This window comes from Acanthochromis polyacanthus, chromosome 21 (assembly GCF_021347895.1).
Source record: "Acanthochromis polyacanthus isolate Apoly-LR-REF ecotype Palm Island chromosome 21, KAUST_Apoly_ChrSc, whole genome shotgun sequence".
NCBI lineage: Eukaryota > Metazoa > Chordata > Actinopteri > Pomacentridae > Acanthochromis > Acanthochromis polyacanthus.
The window spans coordinates 6,151,149-6,174,981 of NC_067133.1; the positions used below are offsets into that span (position 1 = coordinate 6,151,149).

General features: G+C 40.4%; 1 protein-coding gene across 11 annotated transcripts in view; it reads left to right on the plus strand.

The window, feature by feature from the left end:
• rbfox1 (RNA binding fox-1 homolog 1) overlaps window positions 1-23,833 on the plus strand; it is a 275,224-nt gene that overhangs the window by 172,561 nt on the left and 78,830 nt on the right. The window contains exon 1 of one of the 11 annotated variants that reach the window (XM_051941399.1): window positions 355-372. The exons of 9 other annotated variants lie outside the window; for them this stretch is intronic. In XM_051941399.1, coding sequence (XP_051797359.1) covers window positions 370-372 — 3 coding nt within the window. In that variant the 5' untranslated portion in view covers window positions 355-369. Of the gene's footprint in view, window positions 1-354; window positions 373-22,640; window positions 22,782-23,833 lie in introns of those variants that run through there. One more of the 11 variants, XM_022208694.2, reaches the window with a different exon arrangement.

The window sequence follows — 23,833 nt, forward strand, 5'->3', positions numbered from 1 at the left end:
CGTTTTTTTTTTTTTTGTTACTTTGCCTCAGATAATATCCAGTTGTTGTGTAGATCAAACCTTTCATAGTTGTTGTTGATGATGATTTTAACATCAATTAGAATTTTTTTTTTGTTAATTGAACCATATCAATACACTGAAAAATGTTTCTGCAGTTACAGAGCATGTTGTCATTAGAGAAAAAGATGACTGTGAAAGCTTTAATATTAATACTTTTATTGTTTTTCTCTTTCTCTCTGCTGCTGTACACAATGAATATCTGACTTCATGAAGGTAAGCAAAAATATTTTTTACTTCTCTATTGCCTTCCTGCTTCGAGTGACCGTGTGGCTTTAATTTTGTCTGAGACTGCAGACTGCTTTGACTCCAATGGTAAATAACAGATTTATTGAATGAAATAATGGCAGAAGTTCATCTTTCTTTCATAAGGTCCATCAGCTTTGTTCAGTCAAACAGGCTGAAATTATCAGCCCGTTAGTGGTTAGCATTGGGTTATGCAGCTGTAACATACTGAGACTGTGTTTATGTTGTAGTTGTGTTTTATTGATAAATTCTAATGATTTAATGTTGCAGTTTTCATTTTGGTGTCTTGGGTCATGCAACCTAGTGCCATTCTTTAATCCATATGACTAAAAGTCATTTGTCTTGGCTCGTAGTTTTGCACCTGAATCTGACTACATTTGGGGATGTTGTTCAATAAAACACTCAGTCTCAGAAACACACTGACTTGAACTTGAAGCATGAAGACTACTGATTCAGAGCTTTGCTTTGCCTCATCTGAACCAAATGAAATTATGTGAACCTGAAGAAAGTTTTCTAGAATTCAGGAGGAAGGTAAGTTTAAACTTTAGCACAGATCACTCTGCTGTCTCTGCAGTCTTGACTGTACTGTAGGGTGAATCTCCTTGTGAGTATAGTGAGATACATACGTAGTGTGTATTTGTGTGTGTGTGCTTGCTTGGGGGTTGCCAAACTGACCCTAGTTCAGTGGTTGAAATGAGAAGTCGGTTCTAATAAAGACAACAATGAACTGAAAGTGTTCTGACACAAACACACACACACACACAGACACACACTCAAACACACACTTGTGTTTTCATCAGAAGAAGAAATTAGAGCCATTTTGTGAAGATTTACATTAACCTGAACCATGAACTACTATTCCTTAAACTAACCTTGACCTAAATTGAAGTCTTTGCCAAAATTGACCCAAATTTTCAATTTAATGATAGATGTACAAAGTCCTAGGGGGCACAGTGATGCGCCTCACAGCTCGATTCTGATTTCAGACCTGGTTGGTTGTTTGTTTTTTTGTGTTAACCCTTTGAATGACCAAAGATGGCCCTCACAGCCTCCTACAGGAAAAAAAGTGGTATAGCCAGTGATTGGATGGTTATTGAATCCTTTTCTTGATAAATTGATCATGTCAATATGAGACATTACATGGTTGCAGTCATTGCTTCGAGTCCTCTTTCCTCCCAATCTTTGTGCAATATACAGTTTTCTATACTGGAACACCGTCTGGTCCCAGATTGCTGTTTGGTCCTTTAATTAAACACAATTTAATGTAGGAATGACCCTCATTAAGAAGGGGTCCCGAGATCAGGCAGTAACAGCCACTTTAGGGCCCTTATCTTGGCATGCTTATTGTTTAATATTCTGAAACTAATTATCAATTTAATTAGCCCTTATTAGTTGTCACACGCTACACCTGGAGTTTACCATGTAGCTTGGGCTGCTGGACTTCCTGGGGGTTAGGTCAGTTGGACAGTTTGCCCGGTTGATGTCTTCCTTAGTTCTGGTTTGATAACATTACAGTTTGGTACTTTTCATCAGATACTGTGTCTGTGCTTGTGTGAAAGAGAGATTGGATGAGTGTGAGGCTGATTGCATAAGGATTCTGGACTTAATGACAGCTAATGGGAGAGTTGTTTGTGTTGCTGTTTTTTTTCTTCTTTTTTTGGCACGGCTGTGGCCGGTTGCTTACATTGATGACTGGCTGTAATGATGATAATGACATTTGCATTGTAAATGTGCCTCTTCAGCTTTGAACAAAAGCACAAAAATCATGGGGATAACTCATATAATTATATTCTTATGATGGTGCATCAGTGGGTTTTTTTGGAAGGCTACTGGAGAAAATAGGATTCTAAATTACTTAACACACACTGGGAATTAGTTGACTTAATTTTGTAATTTACTACTAAGTTTCAAAACTGTAAAGTGAAGAATAATAAATAAATAATAATAATTAAAGAAAAAGTATACTTTGTATAGTCATAATATATACATAAAAACGCACTTCAGAGTTCATATTGATAGAAATCGGAACTCTAAAGTGAAGAGAGGAAATCTATCTATCTATCTATCTATCTAGACATCTAGACATCTCGACATCTATCTAGACATTTAGACATCCATTTTTCTGGATATCTATCTAGACATCTAGACATCTATCTAGATATCCATTTATCTAGATATCTATCTGACATCTATTTAGTCATCTATCTAGGCATCTGTCTATCTAGACATCTATCTATCTAGACATTTATCTGTCTATCTCGACATCTGTCTGTCTGTCTAGACATCTATCTAGACATCTAGACATCTATCTAAACATCTATCTACTCATCTAGACATCTATCTATCTAGACATCCATCTCGACATCTAGACATCCAAGAAATCCAAGACCATTGAGTGACTATCCTACCAAAGAAAAACATTCTAGAGATGGTTTATATCGCTTTGATATAAGGTATTTGATACAATTCTGAGCTTTGAGATCTCCAGCAGAGTAGAAAACAACAACAAAACAAATTGATGGGTACACACAATATGTGTTGATCAGTGTTCAAGTTTTACTGACTAGCAAGCAAGCAAGCATCTCAAAAAATGTGAACTAAAAGTGGACGTAGTGTGGAGTTTGTTAGTTGCGAGCCGTGAAAAGGGCAAAGCTTGGGCTGGAGAGGTTATGACTTTGACGTGTGACTGCATTGAGCCCAAGAGCAGCAGGTGGGGCAACTGTAAATCATCATCCGCCATGGCAGACATCCAACCCTTCAAATCATATTAAAGCAGCTATACCTTCCAAACAGGCCACCAGCACATTTGATAGAGGGCCCAAATTTGGTGATTGAGACAAGTGGCTCATTCAAAATGCTTACTTTGTATTTTGGAGGGAAAGTGCAATCTTTTTGCGTGAGAATCAATTTTTTGAAGGCATCATGGAGTGGCCATATGTGGTATTACACATGAATGTACTATTGCATTGGCTTCAGGCTCAAATTAGTTTAAATTTGCATTTGTGCCATTATTTTCCATATTAAATGGAAGCATTGTTTATTTTCTACTTAACTCAGCCTTGGAAATTGGACTTCAAACAGAATGGAGTAGAAGCATTGCTCTGATCATCTGCTTCCAAATTCTGTACACCACGACCTTGACAGGCTAATGATGCACGGAAACACATTTTTTTCAGAAATTAAGAACTTTTTTTTTTTGGTTTGCAAACTAGAATAGTGACATTCTAATATAACAAGTGACCAATTAGAGCTCAGTATACAAATCACACAACCAAACACACAGACAACTTCATGCTCATGAGGGATCTAACTAATTACACATGGTTACCACATTAAGCTTGGAATATTACAATCAGACAGGTCCAACATTGTTACTGTTATGTCATGCTTTTTACTTTACAGCTCTAAGAGATTAGTGACTTTCAACTGTCAAACAAAAGTTCCATTGGAAGACTTACATCGTGTACTGAGTCACTAACATGTTTTTCCCTGGAGTGTAAGCACATTGGTGTAGGTGTGCATTCATTTTGTTTCATGGGCAATTATACCATTTACTATTCCAGCAGCCAGTTCCGTTTCTGTATTATAATTTCAGCTGAGGTGCTTTTATCTCAATCTCATCCATTCCATATGGAGGCCTCTCTTATAACACTTCCAATCGGTCACTCTGCTAATACTATGCTAATTGTATGCTCCACTGTATTGTCAGCAGCTTATGCCAGGTGACTTACATAATGTGACACTATCTGAATTAGAACGGAGACTTATTGAATTACAGACTATGTGTCTACTGAGAACTGCAGCAGACCTTCGTATGTAAAGTCTTCCTACAAATCAGACGAACACACTGCTGGTTGGACCATGTTTGAACCATTTGTGTCTCTATGTATGTATTTGAGAACTTTCTCAGGGACTGGAGCTTCCAGGCACAGAGGTGAAGCCAAATGTGACTCAGGGCTGCTAACCTGCTCCATATGTGACATGATATAGAATTCTATACTTGTTTTCTTTCATAAGCTTTTACCTACAAACTCTGTTTTGCACAATTCTTCATTCATTTTAAGACTTACGTGATTAACTAGGGTAACATTTCCTAAACAGATTGTGTAAGCACTGATGATGACCAGCACAATACTTGGAGCACCTTATAATTATATGGAAGTGTAGTGATCTTGTCAGCATAGTGAGCCTTCAATCAGTGCACATTACTGAGTAAATTGCTATTGGATTGTGTTTTTTTTTTTTTTGCACAGTCTCTGAGTTATACTGTACCTTTTCATTATATAAGTTATTATTATAAGAAATAAAGAACTAGTCAGTGATGCCAGGGGTCAGTGTACCAAGATTGCCGCCTTTACCTGCTGCCTGACTTGCTGTGCACCCAAACCCAACACCTAACCCTGCAGGTGGTGGTCCCACTGTTTGGCGGCTCAGTCTTCTTCAGGCTATACCCATGGATCCAGGCTTAGCCACCAAATGCTTCCCAATGAGCTCCCTTCCTGGGCCTGACTCCAGAAGGGAAAACTCGTCTCCCTATTCTGGGCAAAGTGCTGCAGCTCCTTCTTCACTAACTCATTGGGGTTTTTGAGTCACTCTTGGTGTGGCCCATCTCCTAGAACCAGTTTGCACTGGGAGACACCACCGGGGGATTTCCAGGCTTTTTCAAATAGGAAAAGACCCCAACTTAGACAAAGGGGATTATAGATCTCATCTGGCCTGGGTGAGGGACATCTGTAAAGGCCCTGTTTAGCCTGCTGCCACAGAAAGCTGACTCTGGACAAGTGGAGAGAAGAAAAAGGATCGATGGATTACAGTCACTAGACGATACATGTCATCTAAGCAACCTAAGAAACAGTTTTTTGTGCAATTGTGAGTATTTGGAACATCACCCTAACGTTACCAAAGTCTTGATCACATCATGGTTTGGGGTTTTTCTTGTGGTTCTTTTTTAAAAAAAAAATCCTATTTCATCATGCATTTCTTTTGGCTTCCTGTCTTTGTGTTTGTCCCGACTGTGTGATTCCTAAGCGCAGCCCGATTTGTGCAACCTCTTCCATTTTGCTGTGCTCTCTCAAGCGTATTTGGTCTGTGTGCTCCCTTCACTGTATGTCAGCTCGTCCGTGTTCTTTGTCTATGTTCCTGCTCGAGTCTTGACATTCGTGCTTTCTGTGGGCCTTTTTTTTTTTGCTTGTTGTTGTTGGACTTGCCCTGTGTTCCTCGGAACTCTTCAGCCGCCTTCTGTTTTCATTTGTATACTTGCCTCATTTCTCTACCTGCACTACAACATTCTTGCATTGAAGTTCAGCGTTTGTTTCTTTTACACGACAAAGCGTTACAGATCGTACTACAAGATGGGTGAAGCCACACTGATAGGGAAACCATGAACTGATCCTGAGCCACCAACATAACCCATATGAACCAATGAAAGGTTTAACTAAGTTAAAGCAAGAGTTGAGAAACCTCCATCATAGCGTTGTAGATGACATCCTTCATGTGTGAATTATTAAATGCTCAGCTAACTGAGCAAATCTTGCACTGCATTGTTTTTAAATGCACATATTTTGGCTTGCAAGTAGGAGACTTTTGCACTAAAAATAATATTTGGAGTCTGCCTGTAAGACAAGCTGCCAGAGCATTCTACTCACATTCTCAGAATCAGTTTGAGGCACCGTACCTCAAATTATATGGTTTTGTTTCCAAGTCGACTCATTTTAAAAACGCAGGGAGGCCGTGTGTGTGTGTGTGTGTGTGTGTGTGTGTGTGTGTGTGTGTGTGTGTGTGTGTGTGTGTGTGTGTGTGTGTGTGTGTGTGTGTGTGTGTGTGTGTGTGTGTGTGTGTGTGTGTGTGTGTGTGTGTGTGCGTGTGCGTGTGCGTGTGTGTGTGTGCATGTACAAGTGTGTTTGTCCTGACATGCATTATTTACAGTCTGCCTGCACTGCTTGGAAACCCTGCTATTTTCTGTGGGTGTTAAGCATGCACGAAGAGCGCAGCTTGGCTCTGTTCATCACAGCTGTTGCATAACGTTTCCATTCCCGTGTGACTTCAGGGCTGCGGCTGTGTGGAACTACCACCGCTGACTCTCTGCTGCAACTCAAATCCTCCTCTGCAGATGCATTGTCGCTATGAGGCTATGCAAACTGTTTATCAGTGTTATTGTTTCGAACGGTGATCTGCAAGTTTCTGTCGTGAAGCCACAGCAGCAGATGGCCACCTAATTCTGTTGAAAGTGAAGTTCTTTTTACAAAGCACACTGCATTTGTAAGACTTTATTTGCTGATGGACATTCCCGTATGGTGTGTTTACGAAACCGACAGTGTGACACTTACTGTACTGTCTTAACTCCACCTTTCACCGAGGCTTCAGCTCCTTTAAATTGACCAACATTTAGATATTTCACTCCTCAAAAAGGCAAGCAAGAAACTGAATTCCTGCCTTTAAAACCTTGAGAAATTGTCCAATGTGTTGTTATACAGTATATAGTGCACACACTACAATACAAACTGTATGAAACCATGTTTAATTAATATGATCTATTATTGTTTTTAACTAATACCCACTAAAATAAACTCATTTAAAAATGCACTGTGATGCAGCCGTCTCTCTCCATCTGTAGTTTCCACTCTGTGATCTCAAAGCAATGTCCTGCCCATATCATTGTCTGATTGGTTACACCTCAGGAGTTACAACCAATCAACACTGAATGACAAAACGTGGAACAGTTCTGTTTGAGTTACCATTGCAAAACATAAATAAACAAGATCTTTGAGTTTGGAGTGTTGGAGTTTTTCATTCTATATTTTGGCACCAAAGTTTTTCCTTAACTGAATAGATATATATTAAAATGATTGCCAATAAGCCAGCATTGGTCCCAAATATTAATTAACCGTGACCCTAATGACCCTTTATCTGTAGAGCTCCGTTTTATAATTACTGTGAAGCAGCCCTTTGCTTTCAGTTGACTGTGACCTGGTCCAAACAGTATTTTTCAGTGGCCTTCACAGCTCATCTTCCTTCCTGACTTTCAGATGTGGATTTGACATCTGCTTCTTTGTCAGTCTTGAAATTAATGTCTTTCCAATTCAGATGAACTTTATCTGTTGATGTCCTTGAAGTTTCTCAGTGCACCTCACCTAAGAATATGAGAGTCAGACGGACCTTGGGTCTTGTGGTGATATTCAAATTAAGCTTCCACTGCGGGCAGATTTTTGCTCAACTCCCACTCCAAGTTTGAATTACTGCTATTTGAGATAAACTTTTAGTCATCCGTGTTGTGTGCAGTGGTTAATAGTCTATCAAAATTCGTTAAGGATTTTATTTAGGACTTGGCAGACTTCTTGATTGTGGTTGATTTTAATAGGCACGTTTGCTGTCAAAACAGGCCCTTGCTCAAAGGCTTTTCGAATATTATTGAGTCTTTTCATTTCAATCAGTCATTGACTGGATCTGGTGTGATCATATGGAGTGTGTGTATGCATCAGTAAATTTTGTGGCATTTGCATGTGGGATCACCTTCTTATTTTATTTACTCTTAGCAACCCCTTGTTCTAGTGTAAAAACACTGCACATCACCTGTGTCAGTCTCTTTAACTGTGTTTTCTACTGCTTTTAAAGACGACATACTCTTCAGTGTAGATGGCTGCTGTGGTCTGGGAGCTGAGGAATGAACTGCATACATTTTATTCACTCCACCTGCGTCAACATCTTGAACTCTGCTGCTCCACTCAGGACCAAATGGAATAAAACACGGTCACTCAAATTACTAACAGAGGTGATTCAGCAGTTACAACCTACAAATTGTCCTTTAGGCAGTGTTCCTGTTCAGCTACTAAAAAAAATGTTGTCAATATTGTTGGGTCAAGTGTTCTGGCATCGATAAATACAGAGCACATCTCGTTGTGTCCTAGTGCCTTTGCAACATTTGCGGTACAGCCGCTTAACAAAAAGAAAAATTTGGACCTTTCCAGACCTCTCCTCTGCAACTGCAGGTCGATAACAAAGTTACCTTTTCTGTTCAGAGTTTTGGAGAAATCAGTTCCCTCTCAAGCGCAGACTTTTTCAGACAATTCTTTGTAATAATTATTTAGAGGAAGTTCCACTCTTCTTTTGACTGTGGATTCAGGACATCCAGGCTTCTTGGTGCTTCTTGACCTTAGTGACATCCTGGATCATAGTGTCCTCATAGCATCAAGGTACTGTCTTCAATTGGTTCAAGTTCTCTCTGGCAGAAAGGAGCTTGAAAAGTCACTTGGGAGATTACTCTATCTCTGCAGCCCTTCTTATTTGTGGGGTTGCTCAACTCTCCATTTGAGGCCTATTCTTGTTTTCCTTTTATGCTGCCTTTGGGGTCCACATTGAACACAATATTCCTTTCCACTGTTTTACAGACGATATACCAATGCACCTGCCAGTAATAGCTAAAAGTAAAGACTCAGTGTAGTCTTTGTGGGCTTGCTTTATAGAAATCACAAACTAGATTGGGCAAAACTTTGTTAATCGAAATGAAAGCAAAACAGAGATTGCTGTGTTTGGTCAACCCTTTGGAAGAACCTGACAGCACTCTTCAATCTTTGGCATCATACAGTCGATCTTCTGTTAAAAAAAAAAGAAAACGAAAAACCTTGGAGCGATCCTCAACAGCTCTTTCAGATTAGACAGACAAACTGACTCTGTGGTAAAAACAATTTTTTTCTCAGTTGAGACTTTTTGCTAAGGTGAAGGCCTATCTTTCCCTTAAAGACTTTGAAAATGCTATCCACGTCTTTATCGCCAGTCAAGTAGGCTATTGTAATGCCTTCTGTGTGGGCGGAGAGTAGTCATCTTTTCAGTGTCTGCAGTTGGTACAAAATGCAGCTACTTGCTTTTAACAGCAAAAAGAAAATATTTGTCTGGAATTCAATTCAATTCAGTGCAGTTCAATTCAGTTTCATTTAATTAGCGCACATTCACAACAAATGTCATCTCACAGCGCTTAGCATAGTGAAGTGCAGACCTTAAGAATTTTAAACTGCGCAGAGAACCCAACAATCCAAGGTTTGAAGCTTTTCAAGGATTTAAATGGAATGGCACCTCTTTATGTGGCAGAACTCTTACATTTTCATTAGAGCACAGAGGTCGACCTACTACATGCCATTACATGTTTTAAGATCTTGACACCAAAAGAGTAGCATTCATGCCTTTGTAATAGCCGGTCCTAATCTGTGGAACAGTTTGCCTCTTCATGAAAGAACTGCTGAAGACCCACCACTTCTCCTTGGCATTCCTTCCAAGTAGAGCTCGATCCCCTGACTTCATGTTTTGTTGTGTTGCGTCTTATTTTTCTTCATTTAATTGTGTTTCTTTCAGACATGTCTTTTAGTCATTCTCTGGTATTAGTCATTAATTCTGAGTCAAATTTAGTTGTTCTGACAGCTCATAAGAGATTCTGGTTATCCAAACCATAGTCTCTTATGAGCTCATCTTTCTCACGAGCTTTCCAGAGCTACAGAGTTCCACTAACTTGTGCCCCGCTGTGATTAATGCTCCTGCACTCACTCCCTCTTGTTGACATCTCACGTTAGACTGGGCTCGTTCAAAAAATACATTGTTTTCCTACACAGCGCTGTTCGAACGCAGCTTATTTCTTTTTCTTGTCGTCCGTCACTGACAAAACTCCAAAAATATCATCTGCTGCATGTCCCATTGCATTTCGGAGTGATTTCACTTTATGTTTTTTGGGGGGGTTCCCCTAATCTTGAGGCAATCTCTGAAATCGTCTGATCCATCTTGGTCATTCTAATGGATTTTTGCGAAGTCAAATGGCTCTGGGCATTGCATTTGTACAGCTGCCACAGCTGTTTTGTTTTTGTTCCTCTCATTGTTTCAGATCCAGAAAAACTCTTGTGCCACTACATTGTTTGTCCTGTTCTCTCACTGTTATGCGTCGCTTATAGCAGAGTATGGAGAGTCTCCTTTTATTCTCTCTTATGTCTGTAATGGAAGAGATGTTTGCTCAATTACACTGGAAGTTACCTATATTGCATTATGGGTACTGTAGTGTCTACGGCTACAAAACATTCACACACCTCCATTCTGTAGATAAATCCAAGGGTGTGCAGTACAAAGGCCATAGCTATGCGAAGGCAGATGCTCGAGTGGGTGAATATGACCCTTTCAGCGTTCCCTACAAGCACACACTAAGACCTACACACACACCCTGTGCTCCACGGAAGGAATATCCCTCGTTTGCATGCAAGAGCTGCTGCGGTGGAGAGAAAGCCAGTTTTAGTAGATTATGGAAATGACTGCATGGAGATGAAGTCTCAGTGTTTATCTATGTGTGCGTGTGTGTGTGTGTGTGTGTTGCCATTGCAGACAAGCTGTGGTGTGTAGACAAAGCAGTTCCCAATGAACCATGGTTACACAGTGGTTAGCTGACTGCGTGCCAGAATGTCAGATCTCTTTGTGCATGCGTGTTTGTTTTAGGAAGAAATAGCTGGAATGTCTGTATACTGTATGTGTGTGTGTGTGTTTGTGGACAAACACGTATGTTCCTAGAGGCGTGCATATGGCTCTTCATCTTGTGTGAATATGGACGGTGTGTGTGTGTGTGTGTGTGTGTGTGTGTGTGTGTGTGTGTGTGTGTGTGTGTGTGTGTGTGTGTGTGTGTGTGTGTGTGTGTGTGTGTGTGTGTGTGTGTGTGTGTGTGTGTGTGTGTGTGGTGTTGGAGAAAAAAATAAGGGGTCAAGTCAAGGTAGAATGTTGTGATAATGCAATACAGGCTGCCATTTGTGTGTGTGTGTATGTGTGTGTGTATATGTGTGTGTATGTGTGTGTGGATTACGTATAATAGAGAAAAATGCAAATCATGCAATTAGAGGCCCCAAACCAAGTATTAGAATTAATGCCTGCAGCAGATGTGATGGAAATGAAGTAAATTTCTGATGTGGAATTAGCATACTGTACTGTAAGACAACCCCCACCACACACCCACACCCACCCACACACACCCACACATACACACACACACAAAGAGGGCTTATTGTCCCTTTATCACTTTCATCACATTTTACAGTTATGTGTACATTAATTATAGCCCTTCGCCTTCTCTGTGTATGTGTGTGAATCAGAGGAAGCAGCACCTGCCGGTAGTGTGTGTGTGTGTGTGTGTGTGTGTTAAGAGTTACAAAAATTATCTGCGTTTTTTTTTATGGCCTGGCCCCTCGCCAACAGCCCCTATTGTGTTTACTGCAGCACACGCTAATGAAGTGTCAAAGGAGCCGGGCCGTAGCAGCGGTGCTAAAAATGTTTATTCTGAAGGTGGCAGCAGAGGAAAAGCAAAGTGGCTATTACAGTGGAAGAAAGGTTAATCCTTCAAGGAAGCCAAAACAAGAATGCACTCAGTGAAGCTCGTGATGGTCTCACAATGTATATTTTTTTTCTCTGGCACAATTGTATCCTCATGGTGGTGCTAGAGGACAGACACAAAAATGATCAGAACTCATCCTCTGGTGATCATGAATATCCACAACAAATTATTGCACCTCTTTTAATCATGCGAAAGCAACAAACAAGCAAATAGTTGATGACGAAATCTCAATGAGAGGATCGAGTACAATTGTTCCTCAGCTCTGATTCAATCAAACTGTATAGCCCGTATCATTTATGCAAACAGCACAGTGTCAACCTTAATAATTGAATGCAGTCAGCTGTTGGCTTGCTTCAATGAAAAAGGAGGGAGGTCTCATGTGGACTCCATATTGAATGCAAGATGGTTTGAAAATATTTTTTTCGTGCTCATTGAATTTGCCTGAGCGTTTGAACAGTTCACCAAACTAGTCCAAACAGAAATGTCTTGACAATTTGACATGTTGTTATCTTGAATGTGGTACACAAAGTGAAACAGGGGAGCCTTTTGTCGTATGTCCACTGTGTGCCATGTTTGTTCATCCACATAGTAAAATGAATCACAGGATTGTTGTTTTTTATGTTGCCGCTCGCATTCAATTTAATGACAGAGTCATGATGGACATGGAGGATTTTTTTTTTTTAGCTGTCAGTGTTTTCAGTACCTTCAGATTAAGCAGCAGGTCATGTGTGCCGATACAGAGATCTGGTCAAAATTCTCTTCAGCTTTTCCTTATTTATTTATTTATTCCATGATGTGTTCGTAAAGCCTTATCATCTCTTCTAAATGCCTCAGATTTTTCTCAATAAATGTTTGCTGTGGTTTTAGCAGTATTCATTAGAATTAAACTACTTGTTAATCAGGTTTTAAGGCCACTCTATCAAAAAAACCCCAGCAAAATAGCACTGTATGTTTTCTGCTTTCTATCTGAAAAACATGTAATGGAGAGAAATATATTCAGCTGTGTTCCTGCAGTTAGCCCATTTTGTAGAATTCCCCTAAATTCCCTGATTTCTCCACAAAATGCATCTGATTCCCTGATCTTCTCGGAAAAGTATCTGCCGCAATATTATTTGCTCAGTCTTTCTACCACAATGTTTGGACTTGTCTATTTTTATTCTACAGCTCCACACACACACACACACACACACACACACACACACACACACACACACACACACACACACACACACACACACACACGAGAGAACAGGGTTTTGGATCAGTTTAAAGCTTTGGCCGTGATACTTTTGAGCAAAGCCAGTGGAAGCTCATCTTCATGTTGCCTTGGAAACGTTCTAGGAAAGAAGAAAACGTTTGATATGTCCTTGGAGGACGTGTAATGCATGTGTTTGTGTGTGCATGCATATTAACATGTCAGTTGTGGCGAATGTGCGTTTTTGGCGTGTGCATTTTGTTTATGTGGTATAAAGCTGATTTGTTCTTTTTTCTGTTTCCCTGCTGTTTTTTTTCTTTCAGCGTGCAGAGCTGTTCTTTCTCCATGAAATCAAATTTGACATCAAAGAGTTTTTAGATGATACGTCTTTCACTATATGCCAGTAGCTGACCTAACAGTGATTGTTTAGGTGCTCTTAATCTCATTTTAGAATATACCATTTATTAGAAAATGATCAAATAAAAATATGTTGATGACTCATCCTGCATTCAGGGACATGAAATGCTGTCTACCTCCTCCATCGCTATACATTCAACCAGATGCTGAACAGCACATACAGTCTCCAAGCTAGCTAGCAGTTACAGGTCATTTCTGTGTTCTTTGACGTTTTAACAATCTTCCTTTTCCTTTTAAAGTGTTGGTTTGGATTTTTTAAATTCGATTGTATGGGTTATGTATTCACTATATTAAGCAGTGCACTGTACTGCTGTGGGCAGGGTTTAACAGCAAAACATACTTTAGCCAAATAAAAATAAATAAATTTTAGTTCAAGTGTAGACTTTTCTTCACTTGGCCATCAGACAGTCCTTGAAGAGGAACTGAAACTGTCATTCTCTTCAAAACCACCAAACTGAGAAATACAAGTAGGGTCATAATATATTTAAGGGACTTTTGAAGTCCATGGGATATATCTTGCATACATTTTTATTAAAAGTAAAAAAAAAAAAAAAAAGTTTTTATGTTCATTCTGATCATGTCTTTACAAATTCCATAATTATTTATTATGGAAAAAAATCAATAAAACAATTAATAAAATAATAGTAATTTATTTCACTAAAATGTCAGCTAAATAACCGTCCAAATTTAATAACAACCGCCTTCTAATTAGCTAAACAATAATAAAATGAGCTTATTCAGAAATAGTTTTGATTGTGTTCTTTTTATTAAGCTGAGATAATCATGATAATCACCTGCCAAATATTGGTGTGTTGGTCCCCCTTATATGGTCAACTCAACTTTATGTATAAAGTGCTTTAAAACAGCAGCCACTGAAACAAAGTGCTGTGCAATGAAAAATGAATTAAAACATTAAAACAATAAATAAAACATACATGTATTAAGGCAGCAGCACAATAAAACAGAAGCAGAGTCTCATGCTGTGTTTAAAGCCAATGAATAAAAATAGGTTTTAAGTTTCGTCAAAAATGCTCTGAACCATTGGGCATGGGAAAGAGGACTTCTCAATGTGCCCCATGGGTTCTGGCACCAAGACATTGGCAGTGGATCCTTTGGGTGCTCTGGGTTGTGCAGTGGGGCCTCTGTGAATCAAACTTGCTCCACTGCGTCCTGTTGATGTTTGATCAGAATGGGGTCTAGGAAGTTTGGAGGTCAAATCAACATGCTGGGTGATTGTCATGTTCCGCAAGTTGTTCCTGATTGTTTGATGTTTTTGCGATGTGGTGGGGAAGTCCGGTGACATTTGGGATTTGCATTTGCATGAGGGAGTGTGTTTGTTCTGGTTCAGTGTTTATTTTGATGTCTAAATCTCATCAACACAGATGCCAAAATCCAAGGTTTTCCAGCAGAAAACCGCAGAGTACCAATATGATCAATGTTATTTCCTTCACCTGTCCGTGGTCATGATGTTTTGGCTGATCATTGTATAGACAAATCTTGATACTAACAAGTTCATGAGAAATCCATATAATATGACATCTGCCATCTCCTCCATACAGCTGTAAGTGAGATTGATCAGTGAAAAGGACTGTCCTCTGTCTTGCTAGCGTGCAGTGAACGAGAGTAGTCGCCCACCGGAGCTGATTATGATGCTGTTCTGCAGTTGGGGTCAAGGCTTGGGTGTGAAATCACGATCCGGTTTCCCTCAGAGGAGTTCTCACACTTTGAGCAGATGTTCTGGTTGTTTACACCAATAATTTAATCACCAGTTTTCAGAGCTGATTGCAAATAGTTGCGCAGATGTGATGATCCTGGGCTCTCGTGGTGGTGACATGTGGTCTTTGGGCACTTTTGCGACTGTCTGAAAGAATTTCTTGGATGACTGCTGGTGGAGTTGTGGACATTCAAGAGTCTGGCTGCAGCCCTAATCGGCTTCCAGCATGCCAACAGCCTGTTCCCCTCTTTCTCTCGTCATCTGTGGCATTGTGTCATTTGAATAAAGCTGCATTTTAGGGTGGCCCTTTATAGTCACTGGTAAAGGAAGGTCTGTCAGCTGGTTACGGTATCCGGTCATTGTCCTTTGACGATACACCGGTCAAGAATTTGAACCCCTTTCTACCCACAACAACAAAAATAAGATTAGCTCTTCAACTGCAGCCTTTGCTTTCCTTTAATAAAAAAAATAACTAATTTAAAATCTTTCACATTGGCTTGACTGGAGCGCCAAATGAGAAACTGTGATTGTAGCTGGACTTTAATGGCACACCACATACGCTCACTCTCACACAGCAAGACAGTGTGATGTCCCAGATGGGGTTTGTGTGACTGGAGAATGAATTAGTGAATAGATTAGGACTTGGTAGGTGAAAACCCTCAAATAACCTCGGCAAAAATACCCCGGGCTTTCAGTCTCACACACACATAACGCTGCCCAGACAGCCTATTATACAAAGGGAGTGTGTGTGTGTAAATGTGTGTGGGCGTGTTCAGGCTCATCTGCATGGCAGTTGTTGCAGTCAGCCAAGGTCACGTCACAGTTTATGGCAGAGCTCTCTGTCAGAAATCAAATTTTAAACGGGTGAAATGAACCTTGAAAACATACCCACAGATTCTGAACAGAGTGAGAAGAACTGCAGACACGTCCTGAGGTGTCAGAAAAAAACATGTCAGCAATTGAGTGGACAGCTCTGACTGACTTCTTCTGTACAGGCATATTACTTATTACTATGGGGATGGTCATAAAGTGTGTTATTGCAAAAGCCTTGTTCATCACGGAGTGGTCTCGCTTTGCCAGCCCATTCTGTAGTACATAATGGACTGACTGCGTCACACTATCATTCTGCTATGGCGACAAATGCTCTGGCTTGTTTGTATTACTTTAAAGCAGTAGTGGGTCGGGCTAAGCAAAGGATGCAGCTTTGGTGTACACTCATAAAAATGACTGGTGGAATTGTTCATTTACATGCAGGGAGACGAGCACTGTGATTAAAATGGATAATCCACAGAGAAAAACTAGCAGAGCTGCCTGACTGCGCCATCCAAATCCTCTGCAAACCTTTCACTTCCAGAGTTTTGGTTTCATTTTCAGTGAGGTAGGTTGCAGCCCAGAGCCTGTTTTTGTCTGTCATGTAGTGAAGAAACCTGTAACAGATAGCTGCAGGTGGGGAGAGTGGTGATTAAGATTATCGGCCAGTAGCAGTTAATTTCACAACCTACGTCCAGTGAAGAGGCCGCTTAGTATCGTTATGACTATATGAATGCAGCATTGTTTTCATACCACTGTTTTAAGGCTTTTTAGTCTCTATAGATTTCATTTGGGAAGAGATGGCAAATGCATTTCTTGCTGTAGTTTTCAAATACTTTATAGAAGCAAACATGAGTGAAATTTCTAGCAAAAACATGATTTCTGCAGCCCTCTGATGCCCTTTGACGTTAAATCACATTTTCTCTACTCCATTATTTTCTTTGCCATTAAATCATGACTCATATGAACCAAAATAAGAAATGGCAAAGAGAGTTAAAGTGACATGGGAGACATGTTGAGTCATTATTAATTTCACAACGTCGTTATAAACTTACCTGTCGGCTCAGCCCACTCCTGTAATGTCGCCTGGCTGTAGCTTCTTCCTGTACGTTACTGAGAAGACAGCAGTGAGGACTGAGGATTGAATGGAGTCAATTGTATTGGACAAACAGCACAAGAACATCATTCTGCACAACTCTGACACTTAGCAGCATTTACTGTTCTATGAGAAATTAAGAATATGTTGGTGTTTAATCAGCAAAACTCCAGCTCATGATGATTATTATGAAAAGGACTATAATCGGCTGAATGATAAATCGATCGGGCCCTAATGAGGAGAAATGACGTTTTAGGGGTTCACCAAATGACCAGAGAGGCTCTTACAATTTTAAAGGAAGTTAAGGAATCAGTCTCAATATTGAACAGATTTTGAAGAGAGCTAAAAAATACATGTGTCAGGCAACATGGGACTCTAGTGTATGCTAATGGTGTGGACAAAATTTAAGGAACTCTTTCAAATGTACAGATACCACTATCACCTCAATGATGCACATTGAGTGGTATCATTACCTTCCAGACAACATCGACAACAGGAAATGCAGAAGTTTTGCAAAAGTCTAATGTATGGCATACCTATTGTATTTTTCACAGGTGTACTTAATAAAGTGGCCAATGACTGCGTTGTCCCACCACAATATGTCAAAAAAAACTGTGCACGAGATACAAACACCTCTCTCCAGCAGCCAACAGATGGGCTTGTATTACTGAGCCATCATCTGTGTTTTCACAACCACTCTCTCTCTCAGCTAGCTCCATGTGCCAGTGTAATGGCTTTCAGTTTCTACTAAATGCAAACATTGATCGTGACAACAGAACAACATCTGCAGGCTTGTTAAGCAAATGAACAAGTGTTAAACACCAGAAAAGAGAAGCTGCTATAACAGTGATGACAGTCCTTCAAAGTTGCACACATACACATGCACCAAGCAGTGTGTGTACGAGTTACTAAAACAGTAATAGAACATTAATTATCCACTGCATGTTGGGAAGTATAGCTTTGAGCACTGCAGGTGACGGTGACCACACAGTAACACAAACCCGTGTGCTCAATCCCAACTCCACACATCTGCTAATGATGACAGTTGTACAGACTTGCTGCCACTTACATGGCATACTTACATGTAAGATAAAAAATAAAAAAACAAACAGACCGCTTTGGAACTTTGAGACTTCAGTGTCAGAGACTCACAGTAGACTCAACACTTGTTAATCTGTTAGCGTTTTAGTCTCTTTCAATACTGCTGCCAGTTGTCTGAATGTATGTGTCCACAGGATCTGTCAGTTTCTCGCATCACATTCATTGTCTATGTGAAACGCACCACATTGCATGGAGGTTGCATTGCGGTGGGCCTTTCCAGAGCTACCCGCAGCTTATTTGCATAAAGTAGTTTGATTTATATTCTACTTTCCACTCTAACCAAGAACCATTTACTGCGTAATTGGTCTTATGTTGTATATATTTTTAGTGTTCGCTCTTATGTTGTATATAATTATGGGTGTATTATATAATCTATTTTCAATGCTGCTATTTGGAGACCACCAAACTGATTCTATTCTATTCTTTTCTACTCTCAAATGAGGCGTGGAGATCGGAGGTCCACTCGAAAAACTTTCGTAAAACTTTCATGAAGCTTTCGTAAAACTGTCGTAAAATGTCTGAACTAGCCATTGTTGAACTAAAATGAGAACAGATTCTGCAACTGCACAGCTTATTTCTAACCTCAAATGCTATCAGAAATATTTTTCGCTGAACTGTTTTCGTAATAAAAGAGAAAGCTTGCGACTGAAACGCCAAGTTAGTCTGACGCTTCTACCGGACTGAAGCTAAAGCGCTGTCATGAGACCACCTAGTGGCCCACAAGTAACATGTCGACCAAGCAGGCGATATTCAGATGTGGCACGTTTCCATGTGACAAATTCCCCATTGGACTCGTACCATTAGCAGTCTGGTTGGAGGTTCCATCATTTTTAGTGTCAGTTGGTTGATAATTGTTTTGACCATGCAGTTTTTGTAAGTTTATTGTAACGCACACGTTGCACTGTGACTGTTATCAGCCTCATATAACCGACAGTTTAGTGATGATTTCCATCATTTTGTTGTATTGTTTCATAATCTGTCCATAGCGGCTGACTCATGACTTAGATGAAGTTCTGTCTCAGTAAGTAAATGAATGAATGTCTGGCCTCCGGTCCTGAGGCCAGATGAGCAGGACAGCCAGCAAACCCAGCAGTGCTGTGCATGTGTGTGTGCGTGGATCTATGTCTGTGTGTGTTTGCTGCTTTGGTCACACCCTGCCTCATATCGCCCCAAACCATCTGTCAAATACATGACCAGGACACATGTGCGCGCTCACACACACACACGTGTGCGCTCACAATCTGGCGAGAACACACCCTTTCCCTACTCGATCCAGCTTCTCCTTCCACACACACTCCCTTTCTGTGTGTGTGTCTGGGTGATCAAACAGTTAGAAGGCCATGGCTGCTTAGCAAACTATTGATCTGTTGATGATACACCATGTGTGCGTGTCTGTGCGTGTGCGCGTGTCTTGTTTTTTTCTTCCTCTGCTATGTGATTCATTGTTGACTGATAGGCTTTCCTAAGAAACCCATAGATCCACAGAGATGCTGAGACAGATGTATCCAGTATTTCACAAAGAGAGAACTTGGCATTACATAAGAGGGGTACAGGCCATGGACCTCAAATAATTATCATCAAGAGAGAAAGGAAATGAAGCAGACACTGAGTGGGTTTATTTGATGAGAAAACTAATATGAAATTCATTTTATTGCTTGATTTTGACAGGGATAGTTGTTTTAAAATAAGTCTTCCTGATTAAGATATATTCCTGAATTATTTTTATGTGCTGTGAAATCAGCTTTTTAATAATCTTTTAATTTTGTCAAAACTATGAGACGCAACATCTGTATTAATCTTTAGCAACATAAATGTATAGCATTTTCTGGGAGTAGTGCAGAAGTAAAAAGTGGTCTGATCAGATAAATCATGTTTTCTTTCACATCTTATAGACGGCCAGATGCATGTGAGTGATTTACCTAAAGAAAGAGATGACAACACTGTGGGAGGAGGGCAAGCAAGGAGAGGCAATGTGATGTTCTGTACAATATTCTGCAGGGAAATCTTGGGTCCTGGAATTCAAGTGGATGTTTCCTTGACACCCACCTAAACATTGTTGCAGACCATATAGGTCCCTTAATGACAGTGGTAGTCCCTGTTGGCAGTGGCCTCTTTCAGCAGGAGAATGCACAGGACACCTTCAGAGGTTCTATTGAGTCGATGACTTGACAGGTTGGAGCCATTGTTGCAGCTTCCATTACACATCAGGTTTTATGTCAGTAGTTTGGAGCTACCTTCTCATTTAATGTTTTTTCTTTATTTTCATGACTAGTTACATTGTGAATTCTCACTGAAGGCATCAAAGCTATGAATGAACACATATGGAGTTATGTAGTGAACAACAAGATGTTAACTCTAAATATGTTTTATATTTTAGATTCCTCAAAGTAGCCACCCTTTGTCTTGATGACTGCTTTGCACACTCTTGGCATTGTCTCGATGATCGTCGTGAGGTAGTCACCTGAAACGGTTTTCACTTCACAGGTGTGCCTTGTCAAGGCTAATTTGTGGAAATTCTTGCCTTCTTAATGGGGTTGCGACCATCAGTTGTGTTGTGCAGAAGTCAGGTTGGTACACAGCTGATAGATTGGTTATTGCTATGGATTGTGAGTTATGTCGACAATCACTCTGAAAATGTGCCACCAATGAGTTTGTTCAACTGTACTTGCAAAGTTGGAGATTGGTAAGGTCCTGTGAGTTTATTGTCTTACTTACAGAGTCCTCTTGATCTTGATGCCCATACTTCTTACCACAAATCCCTTTTGTTATCTGTAGATCTGTCCCCTAAACCAGATGTAGAAGTTGTGTCTCATCCCCTACTGCTAAATTCGCTTCTACCTTCAATATTCCCTCTAGATTCTCCAGCATTCCTCCTTCTGCAAGTGGTTTTGTGAATCATTTTAATAATAGATGCTCATCTACCTTTGATGAAATCATTCCCTTCAAGACCAAATGAACTACCTCTCAATTCCACGGAAAAAATGAAAATTATTCATGTGTTGTAGTGAGAGATGAACTGCTGAAGTGGAAGAGGTGGATTGGTTGTGAAAATCATCAACTTCAGCTAACTACACACTAGTTACTTCAGACTTTTCAAACAAAGCAAAAATACAGAGAAACATATTTTCTCTCTAATTAAAATCAATCAGTCCAGCAAAACAAAATTGTTCAACAGCGTGAGCCATGTCAGTGATCCTCCCCTGGTCCAGATTGTCATTACCATCCTTGATAAATGCAAAAATATCCCTTCCATCTTTACTCTGAAGATGTCAAATATCAAAGATTTTGTTTCTTCCGAGGATTCTTCCATAATTCATAGCCCTTGTGCAATTTCCCTCTTTGTTTAATGACATTTATTTTTCTACACGAACTGATGGCATCAAAATGAAACCTCTCCTTTAAAATTAGAGCTGAGTTTAATCCTGTTTCCCCTTTGCACGCACCCTCTTGGCCATCTTACGCATACACATATTTACTCTGGTGTATCTAAGCTGTGGCCATGCTGTCAAAACTCTGTCAAGCTGTTGAACTGCCTTCCTGATGTCCATAACTGAATGTCACAAAATTTTCAGAGATATAAAGATAAGACGGAAATATTAATCATAGGCCATATATCAAACATTTGATCCCATTTGATAAATAAGCATCCCAGGCTCTTTTCTACAGAAACAGCAAAGTCTGTACCATCACACAGCTCCACACTTCAAAGGCACTGGCCTACAGGCATTGGCCTTGTCCCCTAACTCAGGTTCTATAGGAGGAAGGGCAGTACCTGGGATGCAGAAGGGAAAAAAGCGCACACACATCCACAACAAACTACAGCACTGGGACTTAAACATTAGTTGATTAATGACCAGCTGTGCCTCAGGTGGTAGAGCACTAATTGTATGGTTGGCAGGTTGATCCCCAATACCCCCATGTGCCAGATGTCCTTAAGAAAGGCACTGCACCCCAAGTTGCTCCCAATGACAGGCAAGCACACTGCATGGCGGGAAGTGGCTAGTGTTATGATATGAACCCTACACTGTAGGGGGAATTCATTGGCATTGTTTGGGTGCACTTTTCCCTTCAATGCCAATCCATGCTTTCCATGTCCTCGTGTCTACTAGAGTATGTATCATGTAAATTCCATCGTCCACCCAAGTCCACGAAGACCTGCGTAGACCCCTCTGTGGATGCCCATCCATCCATCCATTGTCTATGCACTGCTTAATCCTCATTAGGGTCACGAGGAGGGGGCCGGATTCTATCCCAACTGACTTAGGACGACACCCCGGATAGGTCGCCAGTCTATCACAGGGCTTTCTAGTTGACAATGCCCTCATCTATAACACACAAGGGGTCTCTGAGTGGTTTGATTTTGCCCTTTGCAGTCATGAAATCTCAACCTAACTGAACACCAATGGTAAATTTTTTATATCCATATCAGAGCTCTCAACCACTAGAATCAAAGCTTTAAATGAGAGAATATCTTTTGGAAGAATGGTGCAAAAGCAAAACAACAAAATAGGGAATGGGGTAAAATCATACGAATGCAGGTGACTGGAAGGATTGCAAGATAGCAAGACGAAGAGTTGTGAAAACAGTTTTGGGGAATTCTGCTTTCATTCACAGTGGAACCTCCTCCTCCTCCTCCTTCGTCTCTTCCTACCCCTCCCTCCTCTGCTCATTCCCTCACTACACGCACATACACACAAAGCCATCCATACCTGATGCTAGCTGTAAGCAGACACTGGCGAGCTGGACTATACAGCGCAACTGGACGTGCATGGAGGAAGGCAGAGGCGTAATGGTAGAGCAGGTACTTCTGAGAACACACGCTGTTTTCAATCCATCTCTCGCTCCCTGTCTTTCACTACCTCCTCATTGTTGCATCTGTACTCGCTCTCTCACTCCACTCTGTTTGTACTGTGACTGCAGAAGGCAGCATGCTGCATGCTCCCTTTGTAGACTGTGTGCGAGCTCATGAGCGTGTGCAGTACATGTTGGTTTGCAGAGCTGCAGGATCTGTGTACGTGGGTGTCGGCGAGCATGCATCTCTTTCTTTCTACTTAATTCTTTCATCTTCATCTGTGGTAGAAGCTGGTCGGAGTCGATGAATTTACGCATTAGAGAAAGAAAGAGAGAGAAGGAGTGAGGGGGAGAGATTAGCTGCAGCTGTGTTTTGTAAATGAAGCCAAGAAATTCTGTGAGCTGAGAAAGGTTTGTTGTAGCTGTTTGGGGAAGACAGAGTATGGCGATATGATGGAAGAGAGAAAATTTTGCTTTTTTTTTGGATTTTTTTTTCCAGGACTGTGTTTTTCAGGTCTGTCGTGAAAATGAGGGGTATGTAATCCCCATAAGTTCAGCTGAAGTTAAAATGTAAGCGTTTGAGTTGGACAAATCCACTGGGTTTTTCCCTGCATTACATTGTTCTCAGTACGGAGTTCCCTCTTTTCTTTCTCTCTTTGAGGCTTTGCTGAACAGCAGTGAATAGAGGGAGATATAGTACGTAGTTGTAAGTTTCTCTATCCATTTGTTTTGTTTGTACCTTAACCTAAACTCAGATTTGGCCCTATGCAATCTTTTGTGCCACTTCTAACCACCACCTTAAGTAAATCCTTAGCTCAAGTTTTACAGGAAGCACCATTTGTAGGCAAAATAAACCTGCAAATGACTGGCGGAATATACGCTAACTTGCTCTAAATTAGATTGACATTGTGATCCCGCAATGACCAATAGCCACAGTTTTTGGAAATATCTCCCACTGGTCATGTGGATCGCAATATAATCATCAGAAAAGATAAATGGCATTAGATCCACAAAATCATGTGTCGAGGAGTAGACTGAAAGATTGCTAGCCTTATATTAAAT